General features: G+C 42.9%; 1 protein-coding gene across 4 annotated transcripts in view; it reads right to left on the bottom strand.

Annotated features, from left to right (window-relative positions):
* trrap (transformation/transcription domain-associated protein) overlaps positions 1-21,128 on the bottom strand; it is a 69,679-nt gene that overhangs the window by 22,962 nt on the left and 25,589 nt on the right. For all 4 annotated transcript variants that reach the window (XM_053238656.1, XM_053238655.1, XM_034309041.2 and 1 more), the window contains 23 exons: positions 20,909-21,090; positions 20,595-20,793; positions 17,602-17,730; positions 16,988-17,254; positions 16,585-16,791; positions 16,292-16,450; positions 16,038-16,166; positions 15,794-15,904; positions 15,483-15,629; positions 13,544-13,757; positions 10,896-11,021; positions 10,143-10,289; positions 8,698-8,897; positions 8,155-8,276; positions 7,593-7,806; positions 6,166-6,345; positions 5,860-6,006; positions 5,350-5,469; positions 4,326-4,613; positions 3,619-3,756; positions 3,419-3,531; positions 3,040-3,175; positions 1,372-1,563 (listed from right to left, as the gene is read on the bottom strand). In XM_053238656.1, coding sequence (XP_053094631.1) covers positions 1,372-1,563; positions 3,040-3,175; positions 3,419-3,531; positions 3,619-3,756; positions 4,326-4,613; positions 5,350-5,469; positions 5,860-6,006; positions 6,166-6,345; positions 7,593-7,806; positions 8,155-8,276; positions 8,698-8,897; positions 10,143-10,289; positions 10,896-11,021; positions 13,544-13,757; positions 15,483-15,629; positions 15,794-15,904; positions 16,038-16,166; positions 16,292-16,450; positions 16,585-16,791; positions 16,988-17,254; positions 17,602-17,730; positions 20,595-20,793; positions 20,909-21,090 — 3,867 coding nt within the window. The remainder of the gene's footprint in view (positions 1-1,371; positions 1,564-3,039; positions 3,176-3,418; positions 3,532-3,618; positions 3,757-4,325; positions 4,614-5,349; positions 5,470-5,859; positions 6,007-6,165; positions 6,346-7,592; positions 7,807-8,154; positions 8,277-8,697; positions 8,898-10,142; positions 10,290-10,895; positions 11,022-13,543; positions 13,758-15,482; positions 15,630-15,793; positions 15,905-16,037; positions 16,167-16,291; positions 16,451-16,584; positions 16,792-16,987; positions 17,255-17,601; positions 17,731-20,594; positions 20,794-20,908; positions 21,091-21,128) is intronic.

Genomic DNA, 21,128 nt, shown 5'->3' with positions numbered 1-21,128 from the left:
AGGAACCAAATTCTTACACGTACGAAGGTTGAATGTGCTTGAAATGACAATTTCTGTGGAGCAAATCAAAGCTCTCGAAACAAAATAAATGGGGAAATACAATATTTTTCACAATTATCAGTTAATATCAGCTGATGCCACATTATACTCTTCATTCCAACTGCCCATTCATCATGTAAATGTAATTTTCTCACAGGTATTTAATCAAACGCTATCTGATGAGGGGGGGAAAGTAATTACTGCCATTTTAAACTTACTGCTTTACTCTCTCTCTCTCACGCATGCCCTCAATGCCTGCGTGCCTGCCTGCCCCATCACTTTTAATCGCTTTTATTGGATGAGGGAGGTGTTTTTCCCCCCCTCTGTGGTACCTATGAGTCACTATAGCAGCAACAAGAGTAAACAAAATTTCTTGAAAACTCCCACAGTAAACTGACCCGAGCAGAGAGACAATCATCTGCTGGCAAAGACCAAGGCATTATTTCACCCATCACCCTAAACTCACAGAAACGCAGAGGAGCCACATAACATCAATTCCATGGAATGATGCACATTATTTCCAGGCTATGGCACAAATATTAGTCACCAAAATCCATTATAAAACCACTTTATGGGACATTAATGCCATCATATTAGCCTACATTTACATATTTTCTTATATTTTAATTTCTGAAACTGTACAAATTCACCAAAAACAGAACCTTACACAGTTTTAAAAGTAACAATTGTCCTATTTTTTAATTACATTACAGTGTGCAGACTGCACAATCATTGATCTGTTTTACGAGCTCCACCCAGTGACAGTACTGCTAGCTTTGTGCAGCTACAGAAAACACCTAGCATGGCAGAAGTAATCTACAGCCACACATCACCTTCCCTATTGTGTGCATGGTCTGATTATGCATGTGTCACTCAAGAAGCTGTAACACACATTGAATATTAATACCTCTTCAGAGACTCAATAGTCCAGTCAACACACACGGTCATTCCTAATGACTTTAGAAGCCATAACCACAGGAGACCTACGGTATTACTCAGAAAACAAACATTTAGCGAATAAATGTGCAAAAGGGAAGGAAGGAAATTACATACAGGACACGGGCAAAGCAGGTGTTATCATGAGTGATCATGCATTTTATACTTAGAGCAAGCAATATGATGCAAGAACAGATTTCATGTTACTTCATGGTCTTCTTAACTGAGTTTGAGACATTATTCTTCTGAACTGATTGTGAAGTATGGCTATTTTGCCAGGGCGATGCATGTACCTCGTTTGTATGTTAATTTGTGCAACATAGACAACAATAACCACTAAGTATACTGTGGACTGAGATCGCCTGCTAGCTGGTAAGTGTGTGAGAGGTTCCTGACCTGCAGCAGTGGGGTGTGGACATGAGAAACGATGTGAGGCAGTCTCCGCCACTCTCTGATAGCCAGGCTGCTGGCCATCTCCACCAAGCGCTCAATAAAGTTGAGTTGCTGCTCCTCTGGGTGACAGATGGCCAAGTACCCACGGTGCATGTTCACTTTCCATGCCATCTCCTTAGGACAGCTCAGTTCCACCTGAGACACACACACACACACACACACACACACAGTCAAGTTCCCTTAAAATTCCAATCGGATTTTAATTATTTAAAAGATTTCAGTTTACTGCCTCCAGAACATAGGGCAAATCCCAAATGGCTTCTGATTAATTACATATCCTCACTACATAGGGTATAATGTAATGGCACGGTGGAACCTACATAGTGCACAACACATTCAATAAAATGTCATTTGGAATTCACAAAGACAACACCAATAATTACATGTAATTTTTTGGTTAATCAGAACTTTGACACCTGATTTTAGAAATATGTGAATATTTCCCACATCAAGTGACACTGGATCCAAAAGGTTGAGGAAACCTCTTTTAATAAACTTATGTTTGGTGGCTAAATGCAAAACATGGAGACTTAAACATAAACGTAAAAATTATGAAGTAAGTATTAACATTTTTCCAGGCACCCTAACACACTCACTCTAATTCAGTACTCATTAGGCCTGGGTGGTACACCTTAATTTTTTCTTATACTGATAATGATGTAAATGTAAAAATGTAAATGTGTTTTTGCAATATCTTAATCAACTGTATATTTCTGCTGCGTATTAAAATTGCTCAAAGCAAAAGTATAAGAATTAGAATAAGAATTTGTGACGTTCACTTTATATGAACAATTTCACATCCTGACATGAGGCACTGCATTGGTATAGCAGTATTATCCAAGTTATTTAACCAAGATGTTGGTCAATGTTAAATGTTACAAAACAGATTATTAACTACGTCAGGGAAAACAAGAGAACAAAAAGTTGCTGACATTCAGCTGTGCAGCATGTTGATGGGAGTGGGGAGAATTACAGCTGTGGGTCACAGCACATTTACCCCGCTCAACATTTTGATGAATATCCCTACAGCAGCATTTGCAATATCGTCTATGCTTTAATTGAAAGCTGGAATATTCCAACTTCCTGAGAGCAAAAGCTACTACGGCACACTGCACCCTGGCACAGCGCAAACAAATCTCTTCCCAGCAGATGTTTGCGCAATTATTCGTGCATGTATCCGTAACTAGTAGATGCATAGCGAATGAAGGGAGAAGGCAGAGAAGTGGGCCGACAGTGCCGGACAATTTAATTAGGTGTCACCTTAGAACAGAAACCTCAGTGGATTCATTCCCAGTCTCCTTGAACAGGAGCAAGAGTATTTATAATGTGTCAAGTGGCATCATGTCCTTTTTCCTCCTGACTTTAAAAGACAGGGTCATAAATTAACCACCAACAGGGAGGCTAAATTTCTGAAAGGTTGTAAACAACAGCTTCCTGTTTACCACACACCACCTATCAGTGTTCTCCTGATATTCAGTCTGAGCTTTTAATAATGATTATGGGTGTGTAATTTGGGGTATTATCCCTGCTCTTTAGTCAATCAAGGAGAAGTGTAGGAGATGATAGACAGCTGAGGGCCTGGGGGGGTGTTGCATTTTAATCTGGGCTTACCTGCACCAGTGCCTCCTTCATGGCAGCCCAGTTGGAAACTCTCCACGCACACTCCAGCACCAGGTATGGGTTGGTGTGGCCTTTGGACTGGCCGTATTCAGTCAGCGCCTCCCACTGGTTCAGTTCCTTAGAGCAGCTGGAGCAGAAGAGAAACAAACACAGCCCATGGTTAAACCATTTCTGAATACATGCCTCACAGCAAAGTAACTCAACGTATGCCAAATTCCATAAATTGAGTTTTGGAAGGATTACAACATCCAGCGTGGATTTAGGAGAGGAGCCTGTCATCTTGGGCCAAGTTCTGAGGGAATGTTTGGCTATGCAGCAGAGAGCTAAAACAGGTCAGCTTCAAATGATTTAAAAAGGCTACGGAACCTACCGGATCCAGTGATCCTCCCATAGCTGGTACTCAGGGAAGATGGCAGGAGACGTGTTGGTCCTCTCATGCTCTTTGCGGGCTTTCTCCATGGCTTTCTCATAACTCTCTTGTGCCTGATGGGAAGAAAATGGCAATTAATGTTTACAGATTCAACAGGAAATGTCGGGGGTTTAAGCTCAGGGTACACAGTGTTCATCTACCTGCTCAAAGAAGCCATGCTGCTCATAGGCAATGGCTGTGCTCGTCTCGGGGAACTTGCAGCGCTTCTGCCACAGCCCCGCCCACATGTCCTCTTCCTGCAGCAGGGAGTACAGCTCTGCCAGCGAGTCCAGGATCTCCTAAGGGACATAAACACATGCTTACAGGCTATTGAACAATACTGAACCATATCAAGCTTGTATTTGGGGATGTGAACATTTTATTCGTCCATATAATTTTTTACATCAAAACTTACATTGGCTCAAGAGTAAACTGTAGACATGGGTAGGATTAGATTAATATATTAATATATAAATACGAGTAAGTCTGTTTAGGTTTATGAGTGTATGCATCAGCTGTTCATCTGTTGGCCCGTTTGTATCACTAGCAAGCAAAACTGTCAACGTTTGCAAGTAATATTATTGTAATTTTAAGCATATTTCATTTCTTAAATAATACAATCAAAAGTGTTTAAGGTTTGCCTTCATATGGTCAGTAAAATTTCAACTTGTGCACTGTGTGATGCTAGTAAAGATCATTTTCATTAAAATGAATAAGATGCAGTGCAGCAAACATGCAAGTGGACTTATATCTGTATCTATGAGGTCTTTGCTTAGAATAAGCCTTAAGTGAAGCTGGGCAGATCTCCAACCTACCACACATCATTAAAATACAAGACAAAAGAATTAGGACGGAGTCCTGAGTCTACCTGCTGAGGGGGTGTGATGCTCTCCTGCTCATAGAACTCGGTGCTCTGTTTGGGTTTGATGTGAAGACTGAGGCCTTTCTCGAAGGCCTGCTGTTCCAGCATGAGGGTGGAGCGGAGCCACAGATTGTGTGTCTTGCCTAGGTACTTGAGCACACAGGGCCTGATGGGGATGGGAGGAACACACTGCGACATGGCCTCCACAAAGCAGTTGAGTGCACTGGGCTGGCAGTCTCGCTGAGCCTGGTGACTGCCGCTGCACAGGAATGGGCCCATCTCCCCAGACAGGGCCTGCAAAGGGGCCATGGGGCACAAGGGCACTTTCAGTATTCATAGAATATGGTTTAAAAAAGAAGATTATTCAGCTCTGGGAGCAAGCATATCGAATGGCTTTAAAAAGCATCATTCTCTTGGCAATACATACCTGGAAATATTTTTCAATGAATATTTATCATCAAAAATGGCAAGTGGAATAAAAATGTAAATGACAATCAGAAAATCATATTCACATGACAGATCTTGCATTATGTACGCTAATTCAGTTCTTCCTTGCCACTTAGCCAAAACAAAGCCATAAAGTACTCCATTTCAATACTTTGGAAATGCAGTTTAAAGATTCATAGCACCCATTATCACAAATCAAAGCTATTTAATTACAATCTTAATGCTTGAGACATCTGGCCCATTAAATTCCTGATATTTGCATAAATGCATGAATTTCTTCCTCATTACCATGTCCTGCATGTGTAACTGCTATTGAAGAGGGCAAAGAGTCAGAGTGCCTGTTTCCCATGAGCCTACTGATTGGCCTGGTGTGAAGGACAACACATGACCTCTGACACTATAAGGGCATTTAGCTTGCAGAATAGGTAGTGTTGCGATATGCATCGTGAGTACTGAAGCACTTCAATGGGTCTAAAGGTCAAATGAAGAATTTGGCACAGGGCTATTTTTAGCAAAACTAAGTACTGAAAGGCTTTTTTTTAATGCTAGGCTGTAGCTGAGAGGAAAGGACAGCGGGACTCACATGCTGCTGGCGGTCTGACAGGATCTTCCAGAGACGAGGGAAAAGCTGCACCCATGTCTTCTCAGCCAATGGTGTGGAGATGTGACAGAGCTGTACGAGAGCATTCAGCAGCGCTCCCGTCTAAGAAAAACACACATACTTTCAGCTCAGTTATTTACATCATGCAGGTAAAAAGGCAGTTCATTTTCTAAGAGGTGGTGGGCTCTCCTGTTCCAGATTTAGATCCAAAGGGATATAACTGGGATTCATTATAAATCCATGCTAAAAGTATGAAAACATCTCTGACATCTGCTCCTCTGGAAAATCGTGTCAGGTCTCTGATCTCCCCCAGCCCTTGAGCACAAACAAAAATCACAGCTTAACCCGAAGCAACCTTGAGTCTATATGATGCCTTTTATACAGCAAATCTGTCTTATTTTCCATAGAAGAAAAAGTGTGTCATTGTGTGTTCTGCACAGATCAGCTTGAGTCACGCATACTTGAGTAGCATATGTTGAGGTGGCCACTCACCTTGACCTCTCGAAGGGAATCCAGGAACTTGTCATGGCGGTTTGTGAGCATGTGCAGCTGGTTGCCGGCGTCACGCTCTGCCTGCTCCTTGGTCTTCGGCAGGCTGGTCTGATCCCCGGGTGCCAGCTCAATGTCTATCTCCACATCCTAGACACGAGGACAAGGCATGGATTTTAATGAGGCAACTTTAAATAAGTGACTTTAGTAATATTAGTTTCTATGTCTTGATAACTTTGGGACCAGGAAATGCATACTGATGAGTAGGGATATTCAGATCAAAAGAACTGCAAAAAATGCTACACCAACCTCTTCTTTGGTCTCACTGTTCTCTCTCTCACGTGGCTCCTGTTTGATGTGAGTGGCCATGGCAAAGGCTGCGCGGTCGTGGCTGTCAGCCAGGTTGATGACATTGGTGATGGAGGGCAGCATAGAGCCTTGGCAGCTGGTGCCTATGATAGTGCCCTTCTCGCACACAGCCAACAGCAGCTGAGGAACACAGAGTAGAGGTCTCAGTCACTGGAGTTTGATGCCAGCCTCCATTATAACTGTTGCCCCCCTCTTGGGGGTGGGGAGTAATCAATCCCCATTTAGGTCTACACCCTGGCCATGCTTATTGATATCAGTACAACACAGGGTTGACTTCTGATCTGCTGCACACAACTGCAACTGTTGCAGATTTCTACACTGACAGAGGCCTAGAGGGCACGAATGCCAGAATGTAGTTCCGCTCCAGCACAGCAGGATGAATCAGTACACGCCACTAGGGTGTGTAGGGCGACATTAATAATTCACCAGCAAGCAGTCGCATTGATTGTTGCAGAGATGAGGGATTTTTTTTACGTATGAGCTGCAGCCCACACCGCTACCCTCAAAGTCAGAGATGTGAGATTGATGGCAATCACTTAACACTCTGAAAACCGTTTGCAGAAGATTAAACTGAAGTTAAAGAGAAAGGACAGATTTCTCAATATTGTGTAGGTTCAGGTTGGGTTTCTGGGGGAAGACACCAAAATATATAGGGTGGGCAGGGTTAATTCATGACAAATACTATTTGCAAATGAAGTAAATCTGTATAATTCATCCATTTACAGATGGGATTACTTCAGAAAGGAAAGGAAAGGATATGGAAAGAAAGGAATTTGTGGTTAGGAGTTACCAACTTAGTGCCAGACCTTGAATGGGTACCAGGAAACTTTTGAGAGGGTGCCAAAAGTATCTGGAATTCCTTTATACTATACTGTTTCAATGTTGGAATGATACAATAGCTCTAATTCAAAAATGAAAAAAAAAACAAAAACACAGTTTTTTTTTTTTTTTTTGGTCTTATACCAGAACTTTTGAATCTGAGTTATATAGCTGTATTTTGTAAATATCAACAACTGCCTTTAGGTTGATGTGTTGTCTGTTCATTTCTCAGTATGAGAAAGCCTGTTTAAGTTTTCTCATGGCAACTTCACATGCTATACAGTTGCAGTATACAGATTAGATATACCACTGCTGGAGTATTCCTTCAAAGCAGTGTATCTCCACCCTGCCCACCCTGCATATTTCGGTGTCTTCCCTGCTCCCAACTCACCCGAATCAACGAATCAGCTAATTAACCATCCTGACCCAGATTGCTGAATTTGAGAAGGGAAAATCCCCACTATGTGAAGTGCTGTGGTACTCCAGGACCTGGATTAAGAAACACTGCTTTAAGTAAATGTATTTCAGTGTATGTGCTTGCTCTGTACCTCAATGCACTGTTTGATCCAGAAGTGACTGCCCATGGCCTCCCAGTTCTGGGAGCAGCAGATGTAAAGGAGCCTCTCATAGACACGTCGCTTCATGGAGGCATCGAACACCTCAAAGAACTTCGCTCTGATTAGCGGCTGAGCACAGCGTAGCCCCGACAGGAAGGCCGGCTCCAGCTTCGATGTGATGTCACTTCCTGACAGGCTCTCATCCCTGAACAACAGTGAATAGAGGAGGGCTCAGAAATTTCATATGTTTGAAAAACTTTCATTTAAAATTTGTGTGAGAGAGAGAGAGAGAGAGTGGGATATTCTTTGAGAAGCTCAAACATAAACAGAAAGCAGAAAACACAGGCACTGGCTTCAGTGGTGTCAATGTTGACTAAGGATGGGCACCAGGACCCCTTCATGCCACCTAGCTCTTAAACACCAAGGCCTGCTCAAGCCCTTCAGCCATCCAAAATGGCCCTGCACCCCATGAATCAGCTGTGGCCTTGTCGCTATGGCAATAGATGGACGGGGCAGCACAGCCACACAACCCATGATTAATTGGTGCAATTACCTGTAGACGTAATTAACGAGGTCCAGAAATTGTGCATTTAATTCAAGGTCGTCAGGAAACCGCTTCTCAATGTAGGTCATCATTTTCACCAGCAGAATGGACTTCTCTCGGAGATTAGGCATCTGGGCCAAAAGAAAGAGAGATGAATGAGAAAGACAGGTACAGGGAATAAAAAGAAAAAACTAAGCCAGAAAAAGAGTGAAGAGGAGGTAGGCACAGGGTGAACAGATTGATACAGTCCATTTATCTCAAATCCATCAGGAGGGCTATGCGCAGCACCGTCGCTCAGCTCCTTTCTCTCAGTGTCAGTTCTGTTGCCTCAGGCTAACTGAGAGAACACCTGGGTACAGCCATCCAGCCAGGGCATGCTGCCCACTAAACAAAGCTATGGGAGCGTTACAGAAGCACTGAATACACCGACATACCCACAATCATTAAAGCATGGGGTCACAGCCTAACATGTTTGCATCTCAATGCTTACGCCTAATTAGCAATATAACCCAGACTTCTATTTCTAAAATGTACGGATTTTAAAATATCTACCTGGTTGGATGCCATGGGAGAATTGTTCTTCACCCATTCCTCCACAATCTTCACCACAGCGCGGAGGACCTTTGGGTCAGGCGATTTCTCGATCAGGGAGGTGAGAATGACCTGAATGAAGTTCTTCCTCATTTCCATGTTCATCACAGACAGCCTTGTCTTCACCAGGTCCAGACTCAGCATGACCAGCTCACTCGTGACTGACACACAAACACACACAAATATATATCAGTAGAGGGAATCTGAGGTTAAAATATCATGTAATTATCTGTACAACTAGAGTATATTTGGCAAAGGAAGCTTTTACAAGTCGTGGCATGGCCCTCTTTCACACAGTGGTTCATTTCAAATTCAAATTTCACTCTCAGCTTGACAAAATCATCCAGACCCATACTGTCAAAAGATGAAAAAGAGATCCCTTTACAACCCACCACCAGAAGGACTTCATTTTAGCATAGCGAACTGAAGCTAAGGAAAGCTAGAATCTGAATGCATTTTCTGGTTGATTTGTGAGCGGTTAAGTGTGAGTGCTGATCAGCTGTAGCAGTGGGGAGATGGGGATTGTGCTAGCTGCAGATTGCTGATTTGAAGCTCTGTGTGGAATCATGCTGTGTGCACAGGGCTTTGACACAACTGCCTTGGTGACACTGCAGAGTGAAGATGAGTGACAGCTAAAGTGTGTGCATATGTGCACAAGCCTGTTTATGTGTGTCCTGAAGCACATCATCCATGACCAAGATAGCACTTTGGGAATGTATGAGCCAAGAAGTCGGATTGGAGTTGCTAAGCCATTGGACAAGGTGAGGAATTTTCTAGCAGAAGTTTCTCAGTTCAGAGAAACTATTGGTCCCAAATAGCAATGGTTACACTGGTCCTTCTGCAGCACCCAGTGGTCAAATGCAGACACCACAGGATACGCTCGCCTGCTCTAAGGTAAAGACCATGACATATCTGACTTGAGCCCGGTCACTTACTCATACGTATAGCTGATTCTAACTCAAACAGCAAATGGCATACAGGAGTAAGCCATGGTAATTACACATACCAAACAGATGTGACAGATAGTGACTATTCCCTCATAAAATCTAATTATACTACAGCCAGCTCCGGGCCAAAGAAAAGAATTGTTTCTCCACAACATACAGAGTCGTGGCATCAGAACAAAGCAGGCACGAAGGAAACTAATCACAGGAATGAGGACGGTCGCATGTGTGCGTGACACAAGATCAGGAACAAGCACCTGCAGGTGGCGTGTCGACAGAAAGAGGCCAGCACTCAAAGCCCATTTTCGTTCAATTTGGCCTTGGCAAGCTACGTTATATCACCTTAATGCATCAGCTCTGAGACAGCAGCTAATAAGAATTAATTCAGCATCGTGCAGGTTATCTGGAGTCCTTTAACAGCTCACAATAGTGATTTAGCCTGTGAGGATTTGGGTGGCTTACCTGCGCTGGTCTCTGTAGCTCCAGGGTTGGTCTGTGGGCTCAGGTGCTCTCGTACCATCTTCTGAAGCGAGCGCATGAAGACGGAGATGAGGCGGTCAATGTAGCTGGAGTTGTAGCTGCAGGCTGACTTCAGGATCATCAGAGTTCCTGTAAGGGAAAGAAGGAGGAAGAGAGGGAGAGAAAGAGAGAGTTTAGATGATCTATTTGGGGTCTCTCTATTGCACCAGTGCAGGGCCATTTAGTGGGGACACTAACAACTTTGAAAGCAGCTTGTGTCTCACACTCGTTGAATTACAAGGTCATTTTAAAGAAATCTGACTGAGATAGCAGCTGAGGTGGGGGTTGAGAGGATGAGTAATGCTTTTTTTGGGCTGGGACTCTGGGGAGCAGAGACAAATGTAAAAAGTCACCCTGGGCGAGACACATACATCATATCAGTGGTGCATGTGCAATTGTATGCCTCCAGCAGGGCAGAATCAGGAGGTATTTATTGACCAGCAGTGCCATTTTGGGCCTGGATCAAATACCACTAACTATAGGATGTAATTCAATAGTGTTTTATCACCTATTGTGTGTTTATGGGAATTAAGAAACCTCCTGCTTTATGGAATTTGAGAAATCGGCTTCAAAAGCACTTCCTGTGACAGGATGTAATATGCTTGCAAAGATCTATGTGAAAGTAGACTAAATATACAAAAACCTTTAATTATTAACACTACTGACATTAAAGTGGTCTTGAGAGACACCTCTTACCAAACAGCTGAGTGGGGTTGGCACTGGTGGCCTTCTCATAATTGGTAAGACCCTCATAAATGACTTTCCCTACAGCTGCATACAAACACTCCAACTCCTCATATTTAGAGGCCACTGAAGAGGTACCTGAGAACAGAGAGGAACAGAAAATATTAGATATTAGAAACAAAAATAAGAACAAAATAAGACAAAAGACCTGTTCAAATGATGTTTCCCAACAGATAAACTCCAAAATGTTTCACAGGTGTTCAAGTGGACTGATATCCGGTGACTGTGAAGGCCACAGCATGAGATTTACATTGTTTTCCCCACTCATCAATTCATTCAGTGAGTCCTTGTGTTCTGTGGATGGGGACACTGTCAGAAATGTGTCATCATAGAACAAAGGCGAACAGTCAGAAGAACTTCATAATGATTCACAGTCACCTGATGAACGTTCTTCTTCAAGTGTTTCGGGGCATCGTTGTTGACGTTCTATTGGTACCCATGTCATTGCGCTCTTGGGGATCCAATGGTTCTCCATTCGGAGGACATGGCCAGCCAGAGTCTCCTTCGCGTGACGATGACGTGGAGCTTGTACGTACCACTTCTTCGGAGCACCTCTTCATTGTTGATATAATCGTAATATCAGATCTTAAGTGTTCGGCATAGGCACCTCTGCTGGAAGACGCTGAGCTTCTTGTTGATGCTTGTTGATGCCTTCCAGGTCTCACCGGCACAGCTTGCCATCCTTATCACAATGGAGGTAAAGGACCAGATATTGTTCATCCTCCGAAAGACAGCTGCTGCTTTTCCTATGCGGTATTTGACGTCCGCCTCCGCATCCCCATTCTGGGAGATCTCACTACCCAAGTATGTGAACTTCTCCACCTCCTCCAGTCACTGCGGTCTGACCACGATCCTCCTTGTTCTACCCGTGGCATTCACGTGCATGATCTTCACCTTTTCTGTGCTTTTCCTGAAGCCAACTCTGCTTGCTTCTCTTTCCAAGTCAGTCGTCGCCGTTTGCAGCTTCTTCTCGTCTTCAAGCAGAGTGATGTCATCGGCAAAGGCCAGGTGGTTTTGGTTGAACGAGTGGATATCGGCCCCAAGGCATGCTCCTGCTTGTCACATGACATAATCCATGGCAACAAGGAAGAGGAGAGGGGAGAGGATGCACCCTTGTCTGACCCCGGTGACACGCCAGTAAAATATCCTCCACAGCATAACGGAGCCGAGATTTTTCTTGTAATTTGCCACCCATCTGGATGTCAAAATAAATTTACCAATACATCTTAAGTAAGCTCAAGCTTTTGCTAAAGGGTCTAGTACCTTTTGTTACTAAAAGCACCTTTTTTCAGTGTACAGTGTGGCTCAACATGCCTTGGTAACAAATGTGAACCCTGTATCCCGCCAACTGTGTGTGTGTGTGTGTGTGTGTGTGTGTGTGTGTGTGTGTGTGTGTGTGTGTGTGTATATATTTCTCATCACATAACTCCAGCCATGAAATCAGGAGTTTCTCTGGAATGGGTGGTGACTTGATGGGTGAAATAGTGAAAGACTACTCAAAATGTTTAAATAAATAAATAAAATTTAAACAAAACCATCTCATTTGTTATTAAAATGTTCATGGGGTGAACTCTTGAGCACAAGACACAGTGAGTTTGTTAATGGCAGCACACGTCATTGCCAGTATAGAAGCAATTCCAGTCAGACTCATTAATTGGGATGTCTATGAGACTGTGTTTGGACAACTGATGATCTGCACTCCTTTTTTTTTTTTTTTGTTTTTAACTCTAGCCGTTTGTCTCTGCTCAGCTCACATAGTACCTGAGCAACAAGGGAAACTAAATTCAGCCGGAAAACTTAAATATGGCACAAATCACTTGGTGGTAGAAAAGGCAAAGACATGGTTGATTATGGGTCATTCGCGGAGCTGAGCCACGCTGCACCATCAGGTGGAAAAGCACTATAATTGTGGCCAGGGACCACCTACTTAAAACAGGAAGAATTCATGACTGACACTGCAGTCAACCAAATACAGGCTTCTGCAGTAGTAGATCAGCAAATATCTTGTGTACTCACCAATACCTGTTTCAAACAAACCTTTAATAAAGAATGCTGTTAACTAGTTTACAAGTCAATAATTATCTTGTTCAGAAAAGCTAAATGAGTTACTATTTGTTTTTCCTGTCAAATGTTGCATGTATGTGTGTATACATGGAGGTCCATGTAGCCAATCAAACTGATTCAATATTATGAAGTCTGTACCCAGAATGGTGTATAATATCAGATGTATCAGATGTTCCTTTAGCTGTTCTAATGCATAGCCACTAACCGATAAACAAGAAAGAAAAACAAGATGCCTCTTTATCAGAAAATGTTTGTGTTTATCTGCTTTTTTTTCTCTTTGCATGTTTTTGTCTGATGGAGACTATTATGTGATGCTGTATGCTTGAGCACTTCTAAACCCACCCCAAGAACGATTCATTCCTCTTGGTACCGTCTTGACCAGCATACAAAACCATAATAAAGGAATCTTTGTTATTGGAAATGGAAATGCATACTTGTATATACCCTTTAATGGTACTTTGTGCAGTGGAAAAAAATCTTAATAATAAATACTGCTGGCCTACATCCAGGGTGTTGACCTAGGCTCTTTAACTCACTGGGCTCAGTGGGGAAGATGCTCATGAGTCTGGAGAGCAGAGAGTGTACAGCTCGGAGGACTTTGGTGTTGCCGCAGGTCATGCAGGCTGCAATGCCTCGCTGCAGAGGCTTGAAGTGGGTCAGGATGGCTGGAGACTGCAGCACGGTCAGCAGGAAGCTCAGGATCTCCAGCCCTGTGCAGATGTTTGAGAAGTTGGCCTGGTTGGGCTGCTCCTATATAAAACAGAAAGAAGCATATAACAGCTTAACAGAAACATTCAGCTTTAAAGTCTGATCTCTACCAGAAAACAAAACTGAGACATTGCTCTTCAAAGAAGCAGCAGTTTCACAGATTGAAAGCTTAGCACATCAAGTTGCAACTGGGACTGACTCATGAAAAAGAGGCCTGCACGAGGCTCAGATGTGTCTCCAGGAGACACACAGGTAGATATGCAGTGAGCTGCCCAACCCAGATGTATGTCCCTTAAACACAGACAAGGCAGCACAATGAAATGATAGCAATCAGATTTGTGGTGCACTTCATTTATGAGAATGGGGCTAGGCAGGTAGTCTACTCCCTTATGAGACCCAGAACAACCCATAACAACTAGTGTTCTCTTTGTCAGAAAAATAATGGAGGGCTGTCTTCCATGGGGCAAGGCTAGGACTTACTGATAACCTTGCTAAGACCTGTCTGTATAAGGGCACATTACATAGCTGTAGAAATTAATCCAGGAAAAAAGTTTGTTAAAACAAGACTCAGTGGCTTGGAAGAAGCATAATAGCTACACATACCACTTTGCAGTTTGGACATACATCATCGAACACACCTGCTCATAGAAGAGTTTTCTTCATTTTCACTATTTAAGAATAATAATGATGTTCACACTATGAAATAACACATATGGAAATATGGTGTCATAAGTAGGCTGAGCAGTAGATGGATGTTTCTCTTAAATTCTAAATGAAAAATAATTAAACTAAATTACAACAAACACTTATTTGTTTCATGAAGAAAATACCTTATTAAAAAGGAAATTTCTTTTGGTACATGGACATTAACTTCATTATTTGCATTTGTCTTAGAAACAAATTTCAGCCATACGTCTTTATCAAAATGTCTTTTCATATTCTCATATTTTGACCATGCATGTAAATACACGAGCCGCCAAAATAAATCAGGAATCCAGTTCACAGCCACTAACTGCTAAACTGTTCAAAGTGAGAAAAACAAGATGTTTCCTGGTATTCAAGACAAGCAAATGCCAAACTCCAGGAATCTACAATTACACAAGCTCCAAACAGACTGCGCTGTCATTTTATTGCAGCCTGGGGAATAAGGCCCCATTTGTGCATTTCAATCAAACACACAAGCCTGGAGAAGGGCACATGTGTCTGATCCTGAAAAGAATCAATAGGATGGTGTGTCTGGAAGACAGGAAGGCCATTCCAATGGCAGAGGGAGGAAAAGAAGGAAAGAGAGGGCAAGTGAGAAAGAGAGCACCAAAAAGGTGGAACAAATACAAAAAAAAAAAAAAAAAAGTGAGTGAGCTAGAGGAAGTGATGGAAACAGAGAACACACCCTGAAAGAGTGGATAGACTGCCTAATTGAGACCCAGTCTCCTAGATGACAACAGAATTAGTCACAGTGCTGAGCTCCAGAGAGTGAGAAATCAGTCATAAGCCAGAGGATATCGATTTGGCTCACATCAAAACAGCTTTTGGAAAGGCAATGGAAAGAATGAGGAGGAATGGGACAGGACGAGGACAAAGAGAACGTCTCTATCAAGACAAAAAGGGCAGAAAAACTTCAAAAGAACAAAATATTTAACAAGCTCAGAAACATAGCTGAACTGCCTGGTGGGAGGTCTAACCACCACGTTCTAACTTAAATGAAATAAACTTTAATAAATAATTCATCACCTAAAGCCAGGTTTAACTGTTTTCAAGCACACTCACCACAGTCATGAGCAGCTTGTCAAACCACTGCAGTTTCAGCTCAGCACGCGGCCACATGTCTGGCCGGAGGGCCATCTTCATCAAATTCACGCAGCGGCGGGAGAGTAGTTCACCAGGAGAGCCTGCCACGCTAGTGCTGTCATTCACCTAGGAACAGAAGACAATTAACAAGCTGTAGAGTTAAAAATGGTACAATGCAAAACGCCAGCTATGAAAAAAAGCTCACATGAAAATGATCTCATTGACGTCAAGTTACCTAACTGTATTCCTTCTATTGACAACAAGAGCCTAGGACAAGGTGGTTTAAATACCTGGCAGGCGATGCGGATGAGGAAGTTGACCACGGTGTCGGTGTGCTGCTTCTCTACAGGTTTGGTGAGCAGCGCCTCAGTGCCAGGCATTGACTGACTGCGGCCAAACACCTGATGAGAGAAATACGAGACTTTGTGTTCAAACATGGCACTTCGAATCATTTAAACAGATACAGACAGAGAGAGAGAGACAAGACTACAGTTGTGACACATCAAACTGACGTTGGGTTTAAGATTTCCTCACCGTGCCCACTGCACCGGTGGCTGTGCGGAACCTCTTAACATCCTGAGCAGAGTCCACAGATGCTCCCCGCTTCAGCGCTCCAGAGCTTGTGCCCTCGCCACCAGCAGTTGCGTCTGCTTCCGACTCCGGCTGCCACCAAAACATATAATTCACAAAAGGGTTTTATCTCTGAGAAATGGAGAACTCTGCGGGAAATGCAAAGGTTTGTAGTGGCATTTAAGTTATTTTAATCTAAATATGAAAAGGTGCCTAACCTGCTGATCTTTGATCCGCTGAAGCTCCCATTTGATGACCACTTCAGCCAGGTCCACAGCCAGCTTCCTCTGCTCGATAGTGACACTGGGGGTGAAGCCAAGTCGCTGCATGGCGCTGATCATGTGCTGCACAAGGTGATGCCTCACAGGGTAGTAAACCTGACCACAAACAAGCACGATGTCATCAAGAATAACAGCAAATGGACTGTCCCTTTCTGTTTGGGTGTAACCTTAAACTGTATTCATATTCTTGGTCTACAATATGAGCTGAATAAGTGGAGGCTGACTCATACCCTGAAGTGCTGCACAATGAGGTGCAGTATATGGACCAGCTGTGGCACAGTGTGGCCCTCCTCCACAATGATCTTGCGAGTCCAGTGAGTGAGCATCTGATGCCCATCCTCCATGCGGGCGGGTACAGCTGGGGTGAGGATAGCCATGGCCTGCCGCACGATGGCACGAGCCTCCATAGTGTGAGCTTTCAACAGACTGTGGAACACCTGAAAACAAAACATTCATGGGTACTCAGGTCAAGATAACAGTTTACAAAATAATATAAAAAAAAAACAAAAAAAAAAAAAACAACATCTTTCTAATGGATCTGCAACATTGTACTTATAAACTGCATACAATTTTAGAAGGAAACTTGTATACTCCTACATGTATGATCTTAGACTTTGCTCTTAATTTTCTAACCTGCAGGACAATCTTCTTGTGAATGGCAAATTTGGCGATTATGTGGGCCAGGAGCAGATGGCCGCTGTATTTGCAAGCTGGGTCCACGCAGGCTTTGGGTAGCAGACAGGGCCAGGCGAAGGTCATGAGGCGCCTCAGTTTGCTGTTCCTGCTCTTGTTGTTGTCATGAATGTGGTGGGGCGCGTGTTCCACCAGCAGTGTGGAGAACTGTAGCAAGTTGATCCTCAGTGAATCCAGGAGGTCAGATTGCTTCTCTGGGTCCAGCACCTGCGCGACAAAAAAGGAGACAGACTTACAATTTTTCATCCTTCTAAATACACTATTACAGCCAGTAAATACAGAGATTTGAGGTGGCTACAAAGAATCAGGCCAAGAGAGTAACTGATAGGCCAGGCTCTTTGCCACGGTTAATGCCAGACTGGGGAAGAGATAATCAATTTGAGTGTGAAACAAATGGAGGCCATTATCCTCCAGCATTTTGTCTTGGCTATAATCAGATTCGAAACACCACAAACACTATGACCTTTAACAAGGTTGTGATATTTCTTTCAGCCTAATATTAGCCCCCAGTCAAGAGTGAATGACAGCTCGGCTGTGGACGCCTGCAGCATTACCTTGGTGATGAAAACACTAGTGATGCTCTCGGGGTTGTCGCCCTCTGGGTTGGGAGGGCCCAGGAGCTGCTCACCTTCCCCTTTCTCAAAGCTGTACAGAAAGGCTGGGTGCAGGATGTGCTGCAAAACCTGAGGAAAAAAGTCACAGCAATGCAAATAAACAAAACATCCATTATAATTAACAGATCAAAAACACTTTGGACTAGGAATGATACAATGAATGCTAAGCCCAGGCTGCAGGAGTGACCAAGTTGTCAAGAGTGTGCTATAATTGATTGCTTCCACAGAACAACTGCTGCTGGGTGGCAGCTCTGATTTTGAGTCATGGGTGGCAGTTCATTCTCCAGCTCTGTGATATTAATCACAATGACATGAGAGCACATTACAATAACGTCATTAGACTGTTTGTGTTCCCCTCTGGCTCTCCTGCTCAAATTCCAGGAAGGAGAATGATAAATGTAGAAAAAATGTAACATGTTTTAAGTGTACAAAGGAGGAACAAGAGATAGAAGGAACAAAAGAAGAAGAAAAAAATTTTGTAGCACAGCCCATTAATAGGGGGTTTACTTATGGAAACATCCAAGTTATGATACTAGGCAAAAATCTTAGACAGACAAGCTGGTGGTAAAAATGAAAGGAAAAATATGTATTCTGAAATCTTTGTACAGAAGTCTTTTTGCACAGCTTCGTATATATAACAAACCCCAAAAGCAAACAAAAAAGATCAAATCCTCTAACTGTTCTTTTCTTATTATTAAGACTGACTTTTGCATAAAATCTTTTGCATTGTCTTTTGCAGTATTTATCACGATGTTGCAAGCTGAAAGAGTGAGTGGTTGTGAGGAGAAAAAAAAAAAAAATCATCCAAAGGTGTTGCTTAGCCAAAAATATGTAGTTGTTTCATTTACTTCTACTCAATGTCGTGTTCTTCTGTATGTTTGACAGCCGCTGTGTATGATAAAGTTAAGAACATGTTAGAACAGGCAGCAGAGTTAGCAATGTACCGTGTTTACAAGAGTAGTGAATTACACAGCCAGTGCTTCCAGTGCAGTTGTGTCCTCTGTACAGAAAGTTGTAATTTAGGGGTATTCCAGAGAGAGGGGAGTTACGAAATCCAACCTATTTTTTTGGGAGTCACAGCCGGACACAAAAGGGATGAGAACCACTGAAGTAAGGAAAAATAAATGGGTAAACAGTAATAGAGGAAATGCTGTTTAATCATTATTTTGAAAACAATTCAACCATTATATAATTGTCCTTTCATATATCATGACTAATACTAACAAACCTTACTGTTACATATGTGGGAACATTTAGAGGAGAACCTGTTCTGCAAAATCTTATGTAGAATAAATATTTTTATACTTACATAAAATGTCTGATTAATAAATAGAATTATTTCTGCAATTCCCATTTCTTAATTACAAGTAAAAATCATCATCTTTATAAACTACTGATATCACTTTTCTGAAAAAATACCAATCAGCATAAGCCCTCGAAAAAGCAATCAATTACTATATATACTGTATATACACACACAATACTCAATATAAAACACCACATTTTGAAAACACTAATGTCATGTCTAAACGCTCAAGTTGTTGGGCTCTCTCTCAACTCTATCTCATTAAGCCCTTACAGAAAAGCATCTGGCAGCATCACTTGAGCTAAGACACTTCCCATTAGAGAAAGTGATCAATAATCATGTCTGCTCATCCCCCAGGGTAATTCAGACCAGTGGGCAAACCCGCTTTTGTCTGTCTCTGCAGGTGAGACAAAAACTGGCTGTGTGTCGTGTTGTTCGATAGTGGCCGGTGCGTGTATGTTTCTGTTGTGTTAGCGTGTGTGTAAAATAAATGACGGCACGTACGGTGCTGGTATCAGGCAGGCCGCAGGGCTGCAGGTGCGCCTTCATTATCCCCCACCCTAATGAGCCCCTACGCCGTTAGCATGAGTGATGGAGCAGCACAGACTCCATTACACACTATCTATTATGGCAGCACACAGCCCCTAAACACAGACACCCCCCTACACATCCACTACAAAACCCACAGAGAACACCACTCAAAACAAGCATTGCGTTAAAACGTGTTGCTGCGTCTACTCTCGGAAAACGTCTCTGCATGCACTTTTAGCGGCAGTGATTCAGATGCGGACTGGCAGGAGGTGGAAATGGTTACTATGTACGGAGCTGCAGGAGTGTGGTGATGGCTAAACCACCAAAAATCAAGGAAATAGACTGTGTTTGTAGAAGGGAAAAGGGAAATTAATCAAAGGACATTGAAGACTGTCAATAATGAAAGGGTGCATTAAAAAAAAAAAAAAAAAAGTGTGCATATATTTACATGGATAATTCTTGACACTAAAATGGGTTCACTAGGACACCATTCACTGATTGTTTAAATCTGTTCATCAACACCAATGTTAAGCAAACCTCCTCTAACTGTAGCCTCTACTTCTGATTGATGCCCTACCTGGCTGGATATGATTTGTGTAAAGTTGCATAATCCGCAGAAAAATATTCATTAGCGCTCCTCAGAGAGCTGCACTTGTGTACATGCAGTGCCTCTGAGAGCAAAGCTGAGTTTGTCTGTGATAAAAGCTTCCTTCCTGCTTTAGTCCATGTATATTCAGCAGGTCCTCTCAAATACAGGATTATACTCCCAATGCCCAGGTAGCATGACAGGAGCACATTGCGATCTCATGCCTCAGCCCTTTTGCCTCTAATTAAGTATAGAGCTAGTGTTTATTATGCGCGAGAACGCTGATCCATGTCATAAAATCAGTCACACCCCCAAATAAGTCCCAGCTAATAGAGAAAAAAGAGTCACAGCAAAGTTAAGCCAGATCAGGCATTCTAAATACCTTGGAGAGTTTCTGGACTGGTGATTTTCTAGGGTCCAATTCTCAAGCCTTGGAAATTCACTCCTGTATTATACTTAGCCAACAATCTTTTGGACTTAGGTGAACATTTTCACCAAAAGGTGTCTCACCTTGGCTTTGAGCTCATCATTAAACTGCGGGTCGTTGAATTCCACGAAGCGGAAGAAGAGCGCTCGTTTGTGTGCAATGCTGTAGTTCTTTGGAATCTCTTCCTCCATGTACTCCTTTAGGAAGGTCATGTTGCACAGGAAGCGGCCAGTGAAGGCTCGCAGCAACTGGAACAGCAGCTCGATCTCAGAGTAGTTACGTCTGGCAAAGCAACAGTCCACTCAGTCAACAACCAAATATGAATTCCTTTAACATAATCATACAGATTTCTGCATAGTCATGTGATTGAGCAACATTAAGAATGTCTTGGTCATACTTGCAATAGCTGAGCAGGCAGTAGGCCAGCAATTTAGGCTCCTTCCAGTTAGTAGCAGCCATGTTGTCTTTACGGTGGCGCTCCTGGAAGGCCTCGCTGACCCAGACACGCCTTAGCTGGCTGACCAAAGAGTGCTGACCAGCCAGCCAGCCTTCATCATTCTTCACTATGATGCTTATGATCTAAGACAGAAGAGAAATAGTTACACTGCAGTCCTGTG

This window comes from Pangasianodon hypophthalmus, chromosome 12, assembly GCF_027358585.1.
Source record: "Pangasianodon hypophthalmus isolate fPanHyp1 chromosome 12, fPanHyp1.pri, whole genome shotgun sequence".
Classification (NCBI taxonomy): Eukaryota; Metazoa; Chordata; class Actinopteri; order Siluriformes; family Pangasiidae; genus Pangasianodon; species Pangasianodon hypophthalmus.
The sequence above is the reverse complement of the archived record's forward strand: the minus strand, read 5'-3'. Positions and strand labels throughout refer to the sequence as shown.